At 40.9% G+C, this 22,299-nt stretch overlaps 1 protein-coding gene across 2 annotated transcripts; it reads right to left on the minus strand.

The window, feature by feature from the left end:
* Positions 1 to 401: 401 nt before the first annotated feature.
* Positions 402 to 17,593, minus strand: kcnip3b (potassium voltage-gated channel interacting protein 3b). 2 transcript variants are annotated; one of them, XM_090234680.1, is made up of 9 exons: positions 16,811 to 16,831; positions 9,128 to 9,308; positions 4,938 to 5,062; positions 4,553 to 4,622; positions 4,125 to 4,195; positions 3,853 to 3,960; positions 3,492 to 3,596; positions 3,063 to 3,125; positions 402 to 2,771 (listed from the first exon to the last, which is right to left on the minus strand). In XM_090234680.1, the coding sequence occupies exons 1-9, from the start codon at positions 16,814 to 16,816 to the stop codon at positions 2,724 to 2,726; spliced, it is 777 nt and encodes a 258-aa protein (XP_090090806.1). In that variant the 5' UTR covers positions 16,817 to 16,831; the 3' UTR covers positions 402 to 2,723. The 2 variants fall into 2 exon arrangements, with proteins under 2 accessions (XP_090090806.1, XP_090090805.1); XM_090234679.1 differs by lacking the exons at positions 402 to 2,771; positions 3,063 to 3,125 and having other exon boundaries at positions 3,370 to 3,596; positions 16,811 to 17,593.
* Positions 17,594 to 22,299: the final 4,706 nt, after the last annotated feature.

A 22,299-nucleotide genomic window follows, 5' to 3' on the forward strand; every position in this document is an offset into this window, starting at 1 on the left:
CAGTCTATCACAGTGCCATCCGTTTTGTCACCAAAGCCCCATATACTACCCACCACTGCAACCTGTATGCTGTCGTTGGCTGGCCCTCGCTTCATACTCGTCGCCAAACCCACTGGCTACAGGTCATCTACAAGACCCTGCTAGGTAAAGTCCCCCCTTATCTCAGCTCGCTGGTCAGCATAGCAGCACCCACCTGTAGCACACGCTACAGCAGGTATATCTCTCTGGTCATCCCCAAAACCAATTCTTCCTTTGGGCGCCTCTCTTTCCAGTTCTCTGCTGCCAATGACTGGAACGAACTACAAACATCTCTGAAACTGGAAACACTTCTCCCTCACTCTATTTATTTATTTATTTTGCTCCTTTGCACCCCATTATTTTTATTTCTACTTTGCACATTCTTGCTATATTGTATTTACTTTGCTTTTTTTTTGCCTTTACCTCCCTTATCTCACCTCATTTGCTCACATCGTATATAGACATATTTTTCTATTGTATTATTGACTGTATGTTTGTTTTACTCCATGTGTAACTCTGTGTTGTTGTATGTGTCGAACTGCTTTGCTTTATCTTGGCCAGGTCGCAATTGTAAATGAGAACTTGTTCTCAACTAGACTACCTGGTTAAATAAAGGTGAAATAAATCAAATAAAAATACAAATAAAGAATGACAGATTTTAACCTTGTCAGCTCGGGGATTCAATCTTGCAGCCTTACAGTTAACTAGTCCAATTCTCTAACCACCAGCCTCACATTGCACTCCATGAGGAGCCTGCCTGTTACGCGAATGCAGTAAGAAGCCATGGTAAGTTGCTAGCTAGCATTAAACTTATCTTATAAAAACGATCAATCAATCATAATCACTAGTTAACTACACATGGTTGATGATAGTACTAGTTTATCCAGCGTGTCCTGCGTTGCCTATAATCTATGTGCTGCGCATTTGCGAAAAAGGACTGTCGTTGCTCCAACGTGTACCTAACCATAAACATCAATGCCTTTCTTAAAATCAATACACAAGTATATCTTTTTAAACCTGCATATTTAGTTAATATTGCCTGCTAACATTAATTTATTTTAACCAGGGAAAATGTGTCACTTCTCTTGCAACAGAGTCAGGGTATATGCAGCAGTTTGGGCCGCCTGGCTCGTTGCGAACTGTGTGAAGACTATTTCTTCCTAACAAAGACATCCAACTTCGCCAAACAAGGGATGTTTTAACAAAAGTGCATCTGCGAAAAAAGCGCAATCGTTGCACGACTGTACCTAACCATAAACATCAATGCCTTTCTTAAAATCAATACTCAGAAGTATATATTTTTAAACCTTTATATTTAGCTAAAATAAATCCAGGTTAGCAGGCAATATTATCCAGGTGAAATTGTGTCACTTCTCTTGCGTTCATTGCACGCAGAGTCAGGGTATATGCAACAGTTTGGGCCGCCTGGCTCGTTGCGAACTAATTTGCCAGAATTTTACGTAATTATGACATAACATTGAAGGTTGTGCAATGTAACAGGAATATTTAGACTTATGGATGCCACCCATTAGATAAAATACGGAACGGTTCCGTATTTCACTGAAAGAAAAACGTCTTGTTTTCGAGATGATAGTTTCCGGATTTGACCATATTAATGACCTAAGGCTCGTATTTCTGTGTGTTATCATGTTATAACTAAGTCTATGATTTGATAGAGCAGTCTGACTGAGCGATGGTAGGCACCAGCAGGCTCATTAGCATTCATTCAAACAGCACTTTCGTGCGTTTGCCAGCAGCTGTTTATGACTTCAAGCCTATCAACTCCCAAGATTAGGCTGGTGTAACCGATGTGAAATGGCTAGCTAGTTAGCAGGTTGCGCGCTAATAGCGTTTCAAACATCACTCGCTCTGAGATTTGGAGTAGTTGTTCCCCTTGCTCTGCTTGGGTAACGCTGCTTTGAGGGTGGCTGTTGTCGATGTGTCCCTGGTTCGAGCCCAGGAGCGAGGAGAGGGACGGAAAATATACTGTTACACTGGCATACTAAAGTGCCTATTAGAACATCCAATAGTCAAAGGTATATGAAATACAAATCGTATAGAGAGAAATAGTCCTAGAATTCCTAGAATAACTACAACCTAAAACTTCTTACCTGGGAATATTGAAGACTCGTGTTAAAAGGAACCACCAGCTTTCATATGTTCTCATGCTCTGAGCAAGGAACTTAAACGTTAGCTTTCTTACATGGCACATATTGCACTTTGTTTTTGCATTATTTAAACCAAATTAAACATGTTTCATTATTGATTTTAGGCTAAATTGATTTTATTGATGTATTATATTAAGTTAAAATAAGTGTTCCTTCAGTATTGTTGTAATTGTCATTATTACAAATAAGTTTAAAAAAATCGTCAGATTAATCGGTATCGGCTTTTTTGGTCCTCCAATAATCGGCATTGGTATCGGCATTGAAAAATCATAATCGGTCGACCTCTACTGTCAATAGAACCTTTGAAGAGATTATTTTCCCATATACAGTACATAGTGGAATCAAAGGTTTAAAAGGTCCTTTCCCTATGCCCCCTGCCAAATGTTTACTGTCCTCATCTCGATGTGTGTGAATATTTTTCTATTATCAAACGGTGAGGGGTTAAAGTGTAGAGGGGCTTGTAGGGTCTGGTATCGGAAGCAATAAAAGGTCATCAGGACTTATACTTCTATCCATGTTCTCCGTCCGTTCCTAGACCTAGATGACGTTCTCAAAGAGCTGCATGGAGGCCATGATATTTTCATCCTGGTGAGAGAAATGAAAAGTTGAGGAATCAGTTGCTAAGGACACAATGTCAATTGAACACTACTTATGGCAGAACTGTTCTTAGCTCTTCATATGCTTTGTGTTCCTCTGACATGAACAGGTTCTGTAAGACAAACCTGTCAGTTAACCTGCTGTCTGCCATCTACAGGAATACCTGGAATGTTAGCCAGACGAGTTAAAGCCATGTAATAGCATGTGGCTTGTCTGGGCATTCTAACATGATGTACAGTACATCTTTTCATCAGTAAAGATTGTGGAGGATGTGTTTACCTTCTGACAAGTCTCTATGAACTCATCAATGGTCACCACCCCGTCTCTGTTCCGATCCATTTTCTGAAAAAGCTAGCCATTAAATATCTCAAATGATTACATACAGAACTACAATTTTTGTATTTTATTTAACCTTTATTTAACTAGGCAAGTCAGTTAAGAACAAATTCTCTTTTACAATGACGGCCTACCCCGGCCAAACCCTAACCCGGACGACGCTGGGCCGGTTGTGCGCTTCCACAGTAACAAAATGTGAAGCTTTTAGGTTGGGAAAACTCAAACAGACGAGAGTTCTTATTACACAATAGCCAAAAAATACATCTTTAGGACAGAAACAACACAAACATAAGGACAGAAGGTGTTAATCAAGGTAAAATGTTAGACATGGGGGTGAGATGGGAGGGGGTCATACACTGGGGGTTTATGTACCTGAAAGAACTTGTCCACATGCTCAGATGGATCAACATCTCGTACACTGGGAGAGGTATACCTGCCCATCATGTCATAGATGGACGTCATTATGGCCAACATCTCCTGTACACAGGTTTACACACACACACACACACACACACACACACACACACACACACACACACACACACACACACACACGCACACACACGCACACACACACACACACACACACACACACACACACACACACACACACACACACACACACACACACACACACACACAGTCATGAGTCAGCACCAGGTCTTGGAGTGTTATGTCTAGCAGAAGAGCATCTCTATGCAACAAACAGGAAATGCACGACCTTACACTGTACCTCCTTGGTGATGTAGCCATCCTTGTTGATATCATACAGATTGAAGGCCCATCGGAGTTTCTCTGTTTCTGAACCTCTGAGCAGTACAGATAGTCCAATCACAAAGTCCTGCAAAAAAACATAGAAAACCTTACTGACTGTCAAAGTATTTCATCTACAGAAGGCAATTTGTTTTTTAGATTGAGCAGGATATCGGGATGGCTAACGTTGATTGTTCTGGAAGGTTTGATACGAGAGGACAACTGACATAACTTAAGAGGAGCTTTGCTTACCTCGAAACGGATAGAGCCATTTCTGTCCATGTCAAATGCGTTGAACAGGAAATGTGCATATGTGGTGGCATCTGAGAAGGGATACCGATAATGTAGTTAACATTAGGCAGGTATACAGTGGGTGACAGCTGGTTATTTATTCTCTTTCCACTTTTATCCTCTTTGACGGTCGCTCTGGGTGAAATGGGTCAGTCTTTATAGCATATATAAATCAATAGGTGAGGTTCTGAGTTGTCAGAATCTTCAATTTCTTATCAAATGTTGATTACAAAACAGGATGATAATGCTCTCAATTAAATCACAGCCCATTGAAAGAGCTGACAACGTAGGAGCAGTTGAAAGGGAGTCTCCCACCTATCTGCAGTACTACCTATCTGCAGTACTATTCCATTGTGCCTCCCTTACATCACTTGAGGGCAGACTCCTACCTCCCTGGGGGAAGAACTGTGAGTAGATGTTCTTGAAAGTCTCCTCATCCACCAGCCCGCTGGGACACTCCTGTTCAGAGGGAAATTAAAATACATTTAATAAGTACTAAGTGCTTAACTTGTATGCGCTGTATGTATTTATAAATGTAGTTAAATATCTATGAAAGTAGATATATCTAACGGTTTGTTATCGGCTAATATATGTGTAACAGCTCGTAGTGAGTGAGTGTAAATATCTGTGTAAATAACTGTGTGTAGCTATGCAAGTATATCAAACATATTGTAAGATGATATCTTTGCAGTCCTTCAAGTCCCTGACAGTGTGTGTTTAACCTCTACCCCACTCCCACTCGGTGCTCAACGCCCAGCCAAGTCCCAGTCGCACGTTTTTAAAGCCTCTGTAGAGTGACTGCAACTCCTTCTTGGTGAACTGGGTCTGGACCTGGAGCTGTTCCAAGCCTTCAGGCTGGTGACGAACAGTAGAAAGCTCCAATTCACAGTCGCTACTCTCTGTTTGAGAGAGGAGAGGGAGAGAGAGAGAGGAGGAGAACCCAGGGAAATGAAGGAGAGTCGGGAGAAGGGGAGAGGTGAAAGGTGAAAGGGAGGGAAGAATGTGGATCAGGTGAGAGGCAAGAATAGGACGGGAGCGGATGAGAAAGGTTGAAATCAGGAGAGGAAGACGGGACCATCAGAACAAATTGGGAGGGAGAGGCATTTGTGTGGTGGGTAACAGAGAAATTGGATCTGATGAAAATGGTGTACAATATTTTGGCAAAAAGAAGGTGGACGTGTGAACAATAAAGTGGGAGAGGATGATGAATGAATGACAAAAGGAAATGATGAATACAGGGAGTTACTACTGTGTGTGTGCTCACCATCTATGAAATACAAACAAACAGCGCGAGGAATGGGGAGAGGAACACAGGGGAGAAATTGAAGTGTAGGGAAGTGAGAAGGGGGGAACACATACAATCAGATTAAGCCAGACAGTCACAGTATTTTGGTTTCAGTTATTTCTTTCTCTATAAACCAGTAATAAGACATGAAACCTTCGTTGTCTTGAGGCAGTTTGTCTAGAGTTGCAGTGGAAGCTCGTCTTCTCTCATAAAGTGACAACACTGAAATCCATTTATATCTTCAACTATCAACAACACAGTACAAGAAGCTTCTGTCTATCTGTGAGGAATATGATGGCCTTGAGAAAAGAACAGGGCACTGTAGAGTCTCTCCTTGTTACTTACCATCTAATGTCAAGGGCTCCCAGACACCAAACTGCTTGAACACTACAAAAAACAGGCCAATGACTACAGTAATCGCAATCAGTTCCATGCCTTCCAGCACCATGGCTGACTTGTTTGAATAAGAACCTTTATCAGCTTGCTATTGGCCAGCTCTGAACATATTGGATGCGTTTTCCACAACTTAACAAATGTTTGCTGCTGGATGTGTGTGTCTAAGAAAACATCAAAACAAACAATTGAACAAGATGTCTGAAAAATAGCTGCGAACCCTGAAATCTATTGGTCACACTTTACTCCCCCCATTTTCCCACCCACACACAGTGTTAAAGGAAGTGAACTCTCAGGTGACGATGCTCCTCGTGATGAAGACGAACACCTGTTCCAGGTGCCCTTCATTTAACCCCTTGATATCCAGCAAAAGCAAAAAGGTGAGTTTGATGATAATATCTTCTTGTCTTCAAAAAGTCCCTCTAAATCCAAGTCCAGTGCATGGTATTGAGTTGAAAACAAACATATACCACTTGATTCCTCATCTCCCAAATATCTCCATCCTCTGTGAAGTATCTTCCTTAGTACACACTCTGCACCAGTTAAGGGCTGAACCCCCTGTGTCTCCCTTTTTGGGTAAGTCTGTCCTACAGGTCCATCAAGAAAGGAATTATCCCTCTAGTGCATTCTCCAGTTGGAGCGAGTGAGGAAGATGAGAGAGGGGAGTAGGGCAGCGAGACCGGAGAGATTATGTGTTGTTTTTTTACTAATAGTTTCCAATTGACGGTCTGAGCGTTTCCTTGTTTTCCCAGGCATTTCAAGGATGATGTAAAGCTGTAAACCAGGCATTGATCCACATCCACTGATGGCTGGAATATGACCAGCAGCACTTAGAGTGAAGGAGTCTGCCCTGCCCAGTGTGGCGCTGCCTGTGTCTATCTCCCCATTCACACAGCCAACATAACACTGGATTCAAAAAGAAACCTCACATTGTGGTTCTAATTCAACAAACTGATATTTCAATTGAGTTTATTAAGGGACTTTAAACAATAGGAATAGTGGAGGTAGACATAGTGCCCTAATTATTTTTTCCTATCCCAAAACAAAGTCTCTGTAAAGTTTTAGCAACATTCATTAACAATCCACCAATGCTTTCATAATATCAGTTGTGGTGTGCATGAGTGTGAGGCAGTAAAAAATACGAATAGAGGTAGAGTTCATAACTGGTGAGTGTGAGGCAGTAAAAAATACTAATAGAGGTAGAGTTCATAACTGGTGAGTGTGCACATCTTATTGGAGAGAGTTTAAGCAGGAGCTGAGAGAGGGAGCAGGGGAGGATAAATCAATGAGATGCAAAATACTGGTCTTAGGACTGGAATGGGAACAGGCCAGAAATGCATTTTTACCAGAGAGAGATTTAGATGGAGTTAGCCACTGGACTCAATCTTCTTTATGCTGCACATCAAGGTGCTGCACCTTGTGGACACTGTAGGGAAACCACTGAAGCACAGCTGCACCACTGCACCGGGAACACAGTCCCACAAATGAGCCCCTGTTCATAATTTCCGAGTACTACTTTGCAAACACATAAATGTCAAACATTTGTATTTTAAAGATAACAGTATCCTCACTTTCAACTCCATTCCTACAAAGAGCAAGCACAGGTGACAAAACCACTACCATCAGAATGATCACAGAGCGTTTTTAATCCACTGATGTCTCTATAACCGTATGAACTGCCACAACAGTGTCAGGCAGAGCCTTGTGTTCATGCATACAGTACAAGGTTAGCTCATGTAATAAACCATTGAAAACGAAGACAGCAGCAAAATGTCCATGCTCCCTAAATGCTGATCTATCCCTTTCATTAAAGACGGACAAGGCTTAATGCTGGCATATCGGCATTTCTGCACTCTTCAGAGCAAACATTAATAACAACAGTAATGAGAACGTCATGAAGGCCCATAGCCCCAGAATATCAATCATACGACAGCAACTCACAAAAACACAACCATCTGCTTACAGTACAACCCTCCCTCCCTCCCTCCCTCCCTCTGAAAGGTTCTAAGACTGCCAGAGTGTGTGACTACCATCTGGTGTACATAGAGAGTACTTATATTGTGTCATGTAATGATTAATACTATCCAGCAGATGTCAATGCCTAGACATGGTTGTATTGGTGGTTCCTTACTGGAAAGGGCTTAGAGTTGACGCAGGGCAGGGCGGCGGAGGAGTTAACATGGGGGGGGGGGGGGGGGGGGGGGGGGGGGGGGATGGTGGTTGGGGGTCTCTTCGCTCTGGTGAGTGCACATGAACATGTTAGCCCCAGTCTGCATGCACAGAAGGGTAATGTCAATAATTTAGATAGATAGAGAAAACGAGGGCATACCGGGGGTACAAGCAGTAACAGACACTCTGCTACTCCCTCCATATTCAGCTCATACTTCCACCCGTATAAAATTACAAATATCAAACTAGTTCAGGTGCTGGACAGAAAAAACAAATAATGTACTCTTTCAACAACACCCTTATTTACTTAACAATATATTTTTGCATGTGTTGTACGTGTTCCTGAAAAAGGGTGTAGCAAGTCATCCACAAAGGCTTTGAAACAAAAGTCATTGATCATTACCAATTTGACAAAATTAATGGCCATAGTTTCTTTCTGGAGGCAGCTTCCCTCCACTAAGAGATGACTGGTACATTACTGTCAACACTGGGACTTTTATTTCAATAATCATTTTAAGCTTTCTAAATCCCTACTAAAATAACTGAAGGGAAAGGAAAAAAGAGAAAAAGGAGAGAGTGGGAGAGTTTACAGGAGAGTTTACAGGAGAGTTTACAGGAGAGTTTACAGGAGAGTTTACAGGAGGGTTTACAGGAGAGTTTACAGGAGAGTTTACAGGAGAGTTTACAGGAGAGTTTAAAGGAGAGTTTACAGGAGAGTTTACAGGAGAGTTTACAGGAGAGTTTACAGGAGAGTTTACAGGAGAGTTTACAGGAGAGTTAACAGGGCAAGTCTCAGCAGTAAGCCTACGGCAATCAGTTTGCTGGGATTGTGGAGAACGAATAGAGATTTATTGATAGTATATTGAAGTGACACAAAAAGATGAGTGGCTAGCACAGTAGAAGTCCACTGAGAGACAGCAAGAGAGATGATAGAGTTAAAATATAGTCCTATAAAAGGGGGTAGACGCATTCAAATTAATCTTACCTGCATCCCCTCCCCCTCTCCTCTGTCTTCGTCTTCACTCCACCCCAGCTATCCCACACAGGGAAGAACACATTCAACTCTGTAGCTGGGATGACAGAGCCTCATATAAGTTTGGCACTGTCCCTGACCTACCTGGCCCCTGAGTGTTTGTGGTGCTGTCAATGATCCATTTGACGAGGCAGCACTTCATCAGAGATTTACGAGTGATTCGGGGCTTCTGCCATTTCCCTCTGTCCTCCCTCTGTCCTCCTGGGCTGGGCTCCTTCCCGTTGGCATCAGGCAGCAGGCCACCGTCCACTCCCTTTCCATCAGCCTGGGGGACACAGAACTAACTTGGTTAACAGGTGACAGAGAGAGGGGTAAGGACACTACAGAGAAGACTGTTGGTAGAGAAGGGTTAGAGGATGCACAGAGAAGAATGTATAGGCTGGACAGAGAGGGTGAGGAAGAGAAAGAACATGATATTACGGAAAATGTGTACAAGAACCCTGAATAAAAAATCAAATAAAAAAAATCCATCCATAAGCCATCCCTATTCCACTTTTTGTCCATGCATTTTGCATCATACTGTATGATTGTGCGTTTTTGCAAAATGCATCATAGCGGCTGTATTTCGAAAGTTATACAGTGCCTTCAGAAATTATTCACACCCCTGGACTTTTTCCACATTTGGTTGTGTTACAGCCTGAATTTAAAATGGCTTAGAGATGTTTTTGTCAATACCCATAATGTCAAAGTGGAACTACGTTTTTTTTAAATGACTTAAAAATTAAAAGTTGAAATGTCTTGAAAGATAAGTATTCAACCACTTTGTAGCCTTGCACGAGCCCTGGCATGTGATGTACAAATACACTCCCTGGACAGGACGCTAATCTATTGCAGGGCCTTCATTTTCTTTCAATATCAAACAATCTATCTCCTTAATGCTGAGTATCAAGCAGCAGAGACACATCAGGTCCCATTTTTACAGCCTTTGGTATGACTCGGCCGGGGATCAAACTCCCAACCTTCCAATGTCAGGGTGGACACTCGAAAACCGCTGAGATGGTACCCTTTTGTTATGACAAGCCTAAAAAAGTTCAGGAGAAGACAGTGAATGCTCCTGAGTGGCCAAGTTATAGTTTTGACATAAATCTACTTGAAAATATATGGCAAGACCTGAAAATGGTTGTCTAGCAATGATCAACAACCAATTTGACAGAGCTTGAAGAGTTTTTTAAAAGAATAAATGGGCAAATGTTCCACAATCCAGGTGTGGAAACTCAAAGAGACTTAATAAGAAAAGACTCAAAGGTGCTGCTACAAAGTATTGACTCAGCGGTGTGAATACTAATGTAAATGAAACATTTCTGCATTTTATTTTCAATACAACAAAATGAAAAAAAAAAATCCTTTACAGTTGTCAATTTTTTCAACTTGCCACCTACGCATTACCTAGCGACACTGTCTGGTTAGAAGTTAGAATAAAGCGTGATAAAACAAAGGAATGTGCATAGTTATAAATCCAAAGTGCTCCAATGGGATCACATATCAAAGTTACAGTCAGTTCACCGAGGCTGAAGACATACAGGATGCTGTGACTGAAGATAAGAGGAGAATGGGCTGTAGGATGACATGGATGAAGAAAATAATAGATAAGGAGAGAGGAAGCTTTATCACCCCTGGATTGATGGGGAATGGAAGGCCCACTAGTATGTATGGGTGTGCATGGCAGAGTACTGTATGTGTGTGACTATGTAAAATATATTATCTGTTAATGTGTGTGTGTGTGTGTGTGTGTGTATGCGTGTGTATGTGTGTATGTATGCATGCGCAAGGCGGCACACATGCGTTCTTGTTTTGTTACATTATTTGAGGAGAGAATGGAGCGAAATATCGGGGGAGATTCCCAGCCCCCTCGTAATCTCCTCATCTCCTATTTGAATATGAAAGGAAGCCAAGGCGTACAGAGCACTGAGGAACTCACTCAATAATTCACACTCCTTAAAACAGCATGAATAAAAGATCAGAGTCAGCTGCCATGGTGGGGATGAGTACCAGCCATGAGTTAAACACTGAATACCGGCCATGTGTTAAACACTGATTACCGGCCATGTGTTAAACACTGATTACCGGCCATGTGTTAAACACTGATTACCGGCCATGTGTTAAACACTGATTACCGGCCATGTGTTAAACACTGAGTACCAGCCATGTGTTAAACACCAGGACAAGAGAGACCATCCCCTACCAACCCAAAAACACACACACACATACATACATGTAGGTCCTGGCATCCGCAGTACTACATTATTAACGTTTAGCCTGACATGTGGGAGATGCAGCAGGGTTTAACTATCCTCTCTTAATAATCCAACTCATCATGCACACTGCGGGAGACTGCACCATCCGCTGATCACCACACGTCACCAACACATGCCCTCTTAATTGTCAGCCCCTCTTTCTCCCCGTGTGTGTGGAGTTTGTAGCCTCTCCCTTGGTCCTGACAGAGTAGGAGAACACAGTGTACACAGAGCTCATTGACATGCAACACAGATACAGCATCCTTCCCCTTCTTCTCTTGCCATGGATCACAGTGAGGTGGTACACTCACCACTCCAGTAGAACTGGCCCATAACAGGACTGCTAAATATAGATTGTCGGTATACAATCCCTAAAGATGAACTTTCCCTGCCCTGACCTGGATCACTACAGTACAGTTTAAGGTAACTTTTTGGCCTTTAGCTAAAGACAATGCACAAGGGACATTTTCTTGTGGGAGAAATATTCCAAAGAGAAATGTTTATATACTACATAATACATACTTGGACAAGCAAATACATTTTCGCTTTTTTACAGAAATACTTCAAATAGTCTCCATAGTCCCCATACACTCCTCCAAGATGTCTCTTCCTCTCTCAATCAATCCTGCTTCCTTTCTCCTATTGGCGAGCTAAAGCAGATTTTGCGACAAATATATTTGATTTGCCTGTATGAATTGTTCAATGAACAATCCAATAGAAGCAACAGTGTGGTTACTTTTGACCACTGAGTCTGAAATCGCAATGCATGAAATTATTTATGTTTAGATCTACAGGCCTGAGGGGTTCCTCAACTACTGTGACCTTTTGGGAAAGAGCTCATTTTTACATATTTCCTAAGCAATTGTAACTATTTATTCCAGTTTTGTATAGTTTGGTTAGAAAGGGGCCAGCAGTTGAGAAGCTTCAGGGTACAGTGCTACTGGCTGGTAAATCGCTGACCCTTTAGAGCAGGGCGTTGCAGAACATTTTTTTCACAAGTGCCCCCTTTTTCACATTTTCACTTTTTCACATTTTCACATTTTCGCATTTTCACATTTTCACATTTTCACATTTTCACACGCCAAAGCCCCACCCCTTTTGTATTATTATTGTCTATTGAGATAGCCTATATTAAATACACCACCAGCTTGATGTTGTTTAATTTGAGGGTTTTTAAGCTCATTTCCTACAATTCTACTTAGTTTAAAAAGACTCCTGACATATTTTAGATAGTATATTTAATCATAATAATAATGATAATGGATAAGGAAACTGTCTGGACCCGATTTCCCCAAATGTTATTCCGCTACTACATATGTTTTTATTATGATAATTAATATGAACCCTCCTTTTTATTCTACATATTTTCTTTTACAGAAAGTGAACAGATCAAATGAGTCCCACATAAGATCACTTCCTAGCAAAGTCCAATTTATTTGACTCCTCGACTGTAGATGATAGAAGCTCAGCTTCTGTCATAGAGACAAACCCCTCTGATGTTCCCATGTGCATCAGAGTAGCATTTTCCTCTGGCATTTTACCACTTGGTTCTGGCCTAAAGTATCATGAACTCATGTGTTGTTTTAGATCGGTCTAAACAATCGTGAACGGAAAAAGTACAAATAAAAAAATCAAATCAAACACAAGACCTTGGCGCGCTGTGCCTCCTATGGTGAGAACATCTGCTCTAGGCTTCCGTTGTACTCATAATGCCTGGCTGCATGGAACAGCTGGGATCAGCTGATTATTGTCACAGAGGGATGCACTGTAACTCAGAACACTGTTATTATGTTGTATTTAATATCATCTCTGTGCACTGTGTACTGTATTTTGACTGTGAGAGAGTCACACAGTCAAAATACAGTACAGAGTGGGACAACTACAGTGGAAATGGTTATATAATTTACATAACGCTCCCTCGTTGCTTTTGTGGACGGTCCCAAGATACGGTCCCAAGATACGGTCCCAAGATACGGTCCCAAGATAGTGCCTTCAAAAAGTGTTCACACCCCTTAACTACCTCATCTCTGTACCCCACACTTACAATTATCTGCAATGTCCCTCAGACAAGCAGTGATTTTCAAACACAGATTCAACCACATACTGTAGACCAGGGAGGTTTTCCAACGCCTCATAAAGAAGGGCACCTATTGGTAGATGGGTTAAAAAAGGACATTGAATATCCCTTTGAGCATGGTGAAGTTATTCATTTCACTTTGGATGGTGTATCAATTCGCCCAGTCACTACAAAGATACAGGCCTCCTTCCTAACTCAGTTGCCGGAGAGGAAGGAAACCGCTCAGGGATTTCACCACGAGGCCAATGGTGACTTTAAAACAGTTACATAGTTTAATGGCTGTGATATGAAAAAATGTAGGAAGAATCAACAACATTGTAGTTACACCACAATACTAACCTAATTGACAAAGTGAAAAGAATAAAGCCTGTCCAGAATACAAATATAAAAATAAAAACAGCATCCTGTTTGCAACCAAACACTAAAGTAATACGGCAAAACATGTGGCACAGCAATTTACTTTTTGTCCTGAATACAAAGTGTTATGCCTGGGGCACATCCAATGGAACACATTACTGAGTACCACTCTCCATATTTTCAAGGATAGTGGTGGCTGCATCATGTTATGGGTATGCTTGTAATCGTTAAGGACAGGGGAGTTTTTCAGGATAAAAAATAATTGGAATGGAGCTAAGCACAGGCAAAATCCTAGAGGAAAACCAGGTTCAGTCTTTCCACCAGACACTGGGAGATGAATTCACCTTTTAGCAGAACATTAACCTAAAACACAAGGCCAAATCTACACTGGAGTTGCTTTCCAAGAAGACAGTTCCTGAGTGGCCGTGTTAAAGTTTTGACATGAATCTGCTTGAAAACTTACGGCAATACATGAAATTAGTTGTCTAGCAATGGTCAACAACCAATGATAGAGCTTGAAGAATTTTGAAAAGAATAACAGGCAAATGTTGCACAATTCAGGTGGGGAAATCTTTTAGAGACTTACCCAGAAAGACTCACAGCTGTAATCGCTGCCAAAGGGGATTCTAACATATATCAACTCAGGGGATTGAATACTTATTTAATCAAGATCTATATATATATATTTTTTTTTTAAATATTTTTTTTATTACAAATGTTAGAATTGTTCTTCCACTTTGACATTAGAGTATTTTGTGTATATTGTTGACAAAAAAAAGTAAGAAAATTCATTCCATTTTAATCTCTCTTTGTAACACAACAAAATATGGAAAAAGTCAAGGGGTGTGAACACTGTCTGAAGGCAGTGTAAAAGTGTATGACATTTTTTGGGGGTGGACTGCAAGTCTTGAAGGCATGCTGTACATACAAAAGGGAGGCTGTACAGAGGCTTGCATTGCAGTTCTATACGTCATTGTGCAGAAGACATTGCTTAGAGCAATGGAGTGTGTCTTTATGTTCATTATGCAACTACTTTTCTTCAGCTCACATTTAGGTGTGTGAACCCTCCCCCTCACAAATACGCTATTATTAACTTGAGCATTGGATACTTTCCTGACCATCAACCAAATTCAAACGGACTAATGGACCCTGAATCCATCGCAGAGCTAGTTCCACAAGCTCTGTACAAAAGTAGACGCCTCTCACCATAGGCTCTATTTAAAGTGCCACAAAGTGACAGTGGAAACAAACAACCTGAGAGAGTGAGAGAAAGAGAGAGACAGAGAGGAAACAAAAAAGAACACAGTGCTCCTAATCCCTGGGCTGATGATAATGTCCTCCCTCCTTGTTTCCCCTTCATCAATTTTTTCTCTGTTGTTACCTCCACTCCGGTCACAAAGATCAAGGGCTCCTCTCTGTTTCCCAATGTGAATCTAGCAAGGAACACAGTTTAATTACAATTTGGGAGTTAGTGAAACTGCCAGTCAAACTTGTTGAGTGGATTCTTAAGGTCTTATTCAACAACCACTTTCTGTGGAGCTTTCTGTCCTTTTCACTCCCTAAAGAATGGCTGATTTGTAACACAGTCAACATTTTGTCCAAGAGAGGAAGTGATATTGTTCAGTAAGTGCAGTAATGCATTAGTAGACACACCGCATAGGACAGCTGCTGACAGATGAGTGATGGAAAAGGACATCACATGAGGTCACTGTTACATAAGCCAAGGGGATAATGCCTTTAGTTGTGGTTCAACATCACACTGTTCTTGTGTGTAACGCTATGCATGTCTGTCCCCTCACACATCTGAAAGATGCATGTCTGACTTACGGAATCTTGTCTAAATTAAAATGTGTGCATTTGCTTTGAAGACAACAACCAAAATGTGTTAAATTATCAAAAATCACAGTTAAACATCCCAGTGTGTGTGTGTGTGTGTGTGTGTGTGTGTGTGTGTGTGTGTGTGTGTGTGTGTGTGTATTGTATAATGCAGGGGGGTTGTGTATTATAAATTATTTACACTGTATTAACTGGAGGGCACTTGCAACTACTTCTTGACCTGTTTTTCCCTCAAAGCAAGATGACATTTCAGCTCCATATTTTTCAGTTTGTTTTCCCAATTAGCCTTTAGCACATTAACAAGTAAACACATTGAGCTTCTACAGGGAGTTGTCATAACCAAAATAGTTTTCATGTCAAATCTCAACATATGGCTCCAAACAGCAAGGCAACTGCTGAAAACAGAATCAAACTCCAGCTGCAGCTGCAATGAGTGATGTCTACATACTGTAGCTGACCGAATGCTGAGCACCTTCAAGAGAGAAATAATCCCCCATATACCTTACAACTTCAGCAACAAGCTCAACTATTGTATTATTAAATAGCTTTTTGCAGCTACTAGACTTCTGTCTAGCACAATTGCTACAATGGTTTGAACAACAGTCAGTCACCTTATATGTCAATATGCACACCATTAGTTGATTAAATACATTAAGTGATATCTGAATGCCTTTGGACAATGTCTTAACTTGATTAATGAAATGGTAATCGCCTGCTTGAATTTGATACTCATAATTAATTGAGTAGTACATGGTTACAACACAATTAAGCTACTGACACACAATACTACAGATGGTAAGAATCAATATAATTAAGTTGACCCTAGCCATTTTCACAACATGGCATAGAATAAAGTCATTATCAGAGCAGGTACAATATCAGTGACACATTTGACATTTATATTTGGGTAATTTAGCGGACGTTCTTATCCAGAGTGCATACATTTTCATACACCAAGCAGCTTACATGACAACTTTTCCATGGCGTCCACAAGCAGTTTGGTTACTGTTGCATTTGATTGATTCAACCACACTCACGTGCTTCCACTTTATGAGACATGCAATATCTCAATTATGATTTTTTTTCTGCGGTAACTTATGACGTGACGTGACGTGCGCATGGATTTGGCAGATATGCCTCGTACTGAACTCAAACTTGAGAGTGAATGTGCATGAGAGTGAATGTGCCTGAGCAGTTTGTTTAGGTTATTCCAACAATTAAAACAACACATCAAAATATACATGTAATATTTTTTTTATTTACCTGCATGATGTTGATGTTATGTTGATTTCTTGCTTTTTGCAGTAAACCGCTCTGAGGCGTTCGTCTAGTCGCGCGCACTTTCTGTTCTGAGAATCCTGATGTAAACCGTAACCTGTGAGGCATAAACTCGCTCATTTCAAAGCACCGCACGAGAGAGAGAGAGAGACAGGGAGAGCACCACCAGTATGCCTTCTTCCACGTGCTGTCCGTGGTTCTGAACATGCTGTGGTGTTTTCCTGGTCGGTATTCTGAACGCTGGCAGAATGTCTTTCCCAATCTAGCACAAGACAGTCATGAACCTGGCCAACTATCGGATCCCCAATTAAACTGATCCCACAGGGAGCTACATTTGTATTGAGCCCATTGGGGATATCTTACTTTGATGTTCTTTCTGTAGACTTTTGCGCATTTTGCTGGTCATTGTGATAAGCAAGTAGGACAGTTACATGTAAATTGTAGACTGTTATGGCTAAACAACGGAATACAGAGCCTGTAGCAGATTAAACAATTATTTATTTGAACAAGATACATTTTAGCTTGAGATCCCTAAATCTGTGGATGAGTTAAACTATGTGCAATTGGGCACATGTTCAGTTTACTACACATCACCAGGATTTAAATGTCCAATGCAGCCATTTTATATCAATATCAAGTCATTTCTGGGTAACAATTAAGTAACTTACTGTGATTGTTTACAATTAAAATGGTCAAAAATAAACAAAAATAGCTTCTTAGCAAAGAGCAATTTCTCAAGCAAGAGTTCTGCTAGGACTGTCTGGGAGTGGGAGGGGAAAACGGGAAACTAGCTGTTATTGGCAGAGAGGTTTGGAACTCTCTTTCTTATTGGTCTATTAACCAATTTCCTGCTGTCACCAGGCAGACCAAAACACTATCCCACCAAAACAGGCTGCAATTTCAGGCAGCCTTTTCAAACAGCTCTTACATGAAAAGGGAATTATAATAATTTTCACAATTTCACAGTATTATTCCAAACTCATAGTGTTGAAATATATATAAAAATATATCCAAAGAAAACCAGCAGTTTTAAAGACAGCAGTGCTGCACTGAAAAGAGTGGCTTGGCTTGGAAGTATTGCACAAGTCAAGCAGAAGAAGAGAGGATGAGGAGATGAATGGCTTCTCACTGTTTTGGCTTGTATTCAGAGGCTACTCAGGCTAGCTATTAGCAGTTCAAGATGTTTTTCTATCAGATACGATAGAGTGAACACAGGATGAATGTGTGGCAAGGTCAAGGTACAAATATCCCTTAGGAACCTGTGATTGTGTATTATACTGGACATTAATAGATGTTATAAAAGCATATAAAGTACCCATTTGAAATTAATACAAAGCTGATGGTATTGCCAGATATTTTATGGGAATTGCCATGTCACTAATGTTTACACAGTCCTGCCTCTAAAATTAGCCTGCACTGTTGTATTTTCCCTATTTAAACAGTGATCTGAGTCCTTTCTCTTTTCTTTTCTATAGACAAATGATTGACTAGAGATTGGTCCTCTTTGACCTCTCATGTCGTTTCTCCCAACAGTCAATTAGGAGGTTAATTTCCTATTGAACTCAATCAAGATAACAGAACACACAATGCTAATCACAGAGGTCTCTCCTGAAGAGTGCTTAAGATTTCCACCCAAAGATCTTGTTTCTAGTTACCTTCCGAAATCATTCGATTAATGACAGAGCATTTTTATCTGCACTGATCTCCCTGCTGCATAGGCAGACTTAATGAGGTGTTCAAAGCCTCTCCTGCTCCTTTCCTACAGAAAATAGGGTTTCATTCAGAATGTGAACTGGAAAGCAAAGCCATTTGATCACATTGCTTGTCAAATATCTGAATGTCATTCCATTCACTGCTTTGATTATCTTATCACCGCAAACCAATGGTGTCACTTGCAATTTTATAAGAAGCAGTTCTTGTTACTTTGTAAAAACGCTGTCTACTGTATGTGCTATCATATATCAATCCATTAAATCACTTTCAAATTACAGTCAGATCAATAGACTCTAGCAGGAACAGCCGGTTTCCCTGCCCCCCCCCCCCTTCTTCTCTTCACCTGGGGATGCTATTATTGTCGAGAACAGTCAACTTGTTATACTTCTGTGGAACTGTGTGACTTTATAATGAGCAAGGTAAAGGCCAGGGAAAGAAGATAGATAGAGAGTGATATATATATAGAGAGACAGACAGACAGACAGACAGACAGACAGACAGACAGACAGACAGACAGACAGTGAAGTTTTTCAGTTTGTTGCTGTGGGAACTGTTGCTAAGCAGTGTTTAGGAGGCTTAGAACATAATGAGAGAATAAAGTTAAACAGACATAAGGGGGAGGTGGACAAAGTGATGAGAAGAACATTTTGAATGAAGAAAAAGAAGTAGAGAGCAAGCAGATAGCAGCATAAAGGGAAGACTCGAACTCAATGATCCCAAGGATTGAAATCGACATACTGTAGGTAGAAATTAAAATGACCAATGCAAACATGTTCTCTCAGCCATCTCAGCTATCCAAAAACGCATCTTCTCTGAGAGAAAGGGAAGGTATAGGCAGGTGCGGATGTCTCTTTAATTCATTAAATAATAATAGAGTAATAAGTAATTATGTTTTCAGAGCCAATCAATTAGTGTCACACAGCGATCTACCAAGTAAGGCTTATACTCTTTAATGTGATTCATTTCTTTGGTATTTCGTTACACTACATGTATTAAATTCAACTGTAATTTCTGTTACAGGGACCAAGCTAAAAAAGATTCCATATTTCCATGAGTCTGTCCCTGTGTGCCTCTGGGTGCTTTATCTCCCTACAGGTCGATCTCATTCCTGCAGACACGATGGCTATTTTTAGCCTAGTGACTAGTACGCTCCAGCTAGCGCTTGGTGTCCCTGGTGATTACACACCAATGGTGAGTCTAATTGAGAATGCGAGTGTGTGTGTTTACTTTTTCATCATATCTTCTCCAACAATGGATGCTGTTGGACCATGCAAACGTGCATGCACTCACACACACAATAACCCCTCGGTCTTTGCCACGTTATTTCATCTCCTCTATCCATCCCTTTCTCCTCTATACTTTCATCCCTCAACCTGTTTCTTGCACTCCTTCTCTGTCATCTCTCTTTTTCCCTCTCTGCAATCTCACTCCTACTCTCTGTCATCTTTTCTCTGCTTGCTTTACTTGCCACACACCTCCTCTCTGTCATCCCATCTGTACCAGTCCCCCCCCCCCCTTCCTGCCAGCCTGCAGATTCAATCCAGTATCGCCATTTTTTTGCTTTTATACTGACTATCATGTGATGTTAAGCAGATTCAAAAAATCTATTATGCATTGATAATATGCATGAAGTATAATAGCAGACGTCAAAATATAAGTATTGGAGATTTTGAGAAAATGAAAATGTATACCTCACTAATTTAGGGTGATACAGTATTGAAACTCCCAATGCTAGGATTCAGAGTGCTTGGGAAAAGGGAGACGAATGGCAAAACAAGTCAACGTCACCATATAGGTACCATATACAGTAGGTACGTAACAGAGACACATGTTGTGTACCCATGTACAAATCATGTCAGAAGTTCACATCATGCATTATTTGGGACATACTATGTTAGACAAAAAAAAGGATCTGACAATCTCAAGTGAACACACAAAAAGCTGAAATGTCTTGAGTCAATAAGTATTCAACACCTTTGTTATGGCAAGTCTAAATACGTTCAGGAGTAAACATTTGCATAACAAGTCACATAATAAGTTGCATGGACTCACTCTTTGAGCAATAATAGTGTTTAACATGATTTTTTTAATGACTACCTCATGTCTATACCTCACAGTTCCCTCAGTCGAGCAGTGAATTTATAGCCACAAAGATCAGGGAGGTTTCCATGTCCACCAAGAAGGGCACCTATTGGTTGACGGATATTTTATTTTAATTTTAAAGCAGACATTGAATATCCCTATGAGCATGGTGAAGTTATAAATTACACTTTGGATGGTGTATCAATACACCCAGTCACTACAAAAATACAGGCGTCCTTCCTAACTCAATTGCCGGAAAGGAAGGAAACTGCTCAGGGATTTCCCCATGAGGCCAAGGTTGACTTTAAAACAGTTACAGAGTTGAATGGCTGTGATAGAAAACTGATGATGGATCAACAACATTGTAGTTAGTGTGCCTTCAGAAACTATTCATAACCTTTGACTAATTACACATTTTGTTGTGGTACAGCCTGAATTCAAAATTAAACATATAGATTTTTCTAACCCATCTACACACAATATCCCATAATGACAAAGTGAAAGTATGTTATTAAAAATTAAATACAGAAATATCTCATTTACATAAGTATTCACACCAATGAGCCAATACTTTGTAGAAGCAACTTTTGCAACGATTACAGCTGTGAGTATTTCTTGGAATGTCTCTAAGAGCTTTCTACACCTGGATTGTGCAACATTTGCCAATTATTCTTTTGAAAATTCTTCAAACTCTGTCAAATTGGTTATTGATCATTGCTAGACAGCCATTTTCAGGGCTTGCCATAGGTTTTCAAGTAGATTTAAATCAAAACTGTACCTTGACCACTCAGGAACATTCACTGTCTTCTTGATAAGCAACTCCGGTGTAGATTTGGCAGAAATGACAGTGAAAAGAAGGAAGTCTGCACAGTCTATAAGTCTATAAATATTCCAAAGGCAGTAAAGTAAAACTGCAAAAACAAATGTGGCAAAGAAATGAACGTTATGTTAATACAAAACACTATGTTTGGGGCAAATCCAACACATCCCTGAATAACACATATTTTCAAGCATGGTGGTGGCTGCATCATGTTATGGGTATGCTTGTCATCGGCAAGGACTAGGGATTTTGGGGGGGGGATAAAACAGGCAAAATCCTAGAGGAAATGTCACGACTTCCTTCGAAGTCGGTCCCTCTCCTTGTTCGGGCGACGTTCTGCGGTCGACGTCACCGGTCTTCTAGCCAACGCCAATCCACTTTTCATTTTCCATTTGTTTTGTCTTGTCTTCCCACAAACCTGGTTTCAATTCCATCAATTACATGTTGTGTATTTAACCCTCTGTTCCCCCCCATGTCCTTGTCTGGTATCGTTTATTGTAAGTGCTTGTGCACATTATGTCTGGTGTGCATCGGGTTGTGTACCCATTTATTGATTGTTCTGTTTTCCGGTGGGTTTTTATTATTAAACTGCGCCATTGGAAACACAGTTTTTGCTCTCCTGCGTCTGAGATCTTTGCCGCCAGTACGCACCCCTTACAGAATACCGGACCAGCGTCTGGGAGCACGCAGCAATGCTCCACCATGTTGGCACCACCATGTACCGCATTGTCCAGACAACAGACCGCTGGGAGAGACAGGGAGTTCTCCCAGCGCCTCCACCAGCACAGCCGGGGCCTCCACTACGCGCCCCTCCTTTTCCTGGCCCCAGTGGGATTCGTCTCTCCCTTCCCCAGGAATA

This window comes from Oncorhynchus mykiss, chromosome 5 (genome assembly GCF_057628025.1).
Source record: "Oncorhynchus mykiss isolate SJ-2025 chromosome 5, ASM5762802v1, whole genome shotgun sequence".
Classification (NCBI taxonomy): Eukaryota; Metazoa; Chordata; class Actinopteri; order Salmoniformes; family Salmonidae; genus Oncorhynchus; species Oncorhynchus mykiss.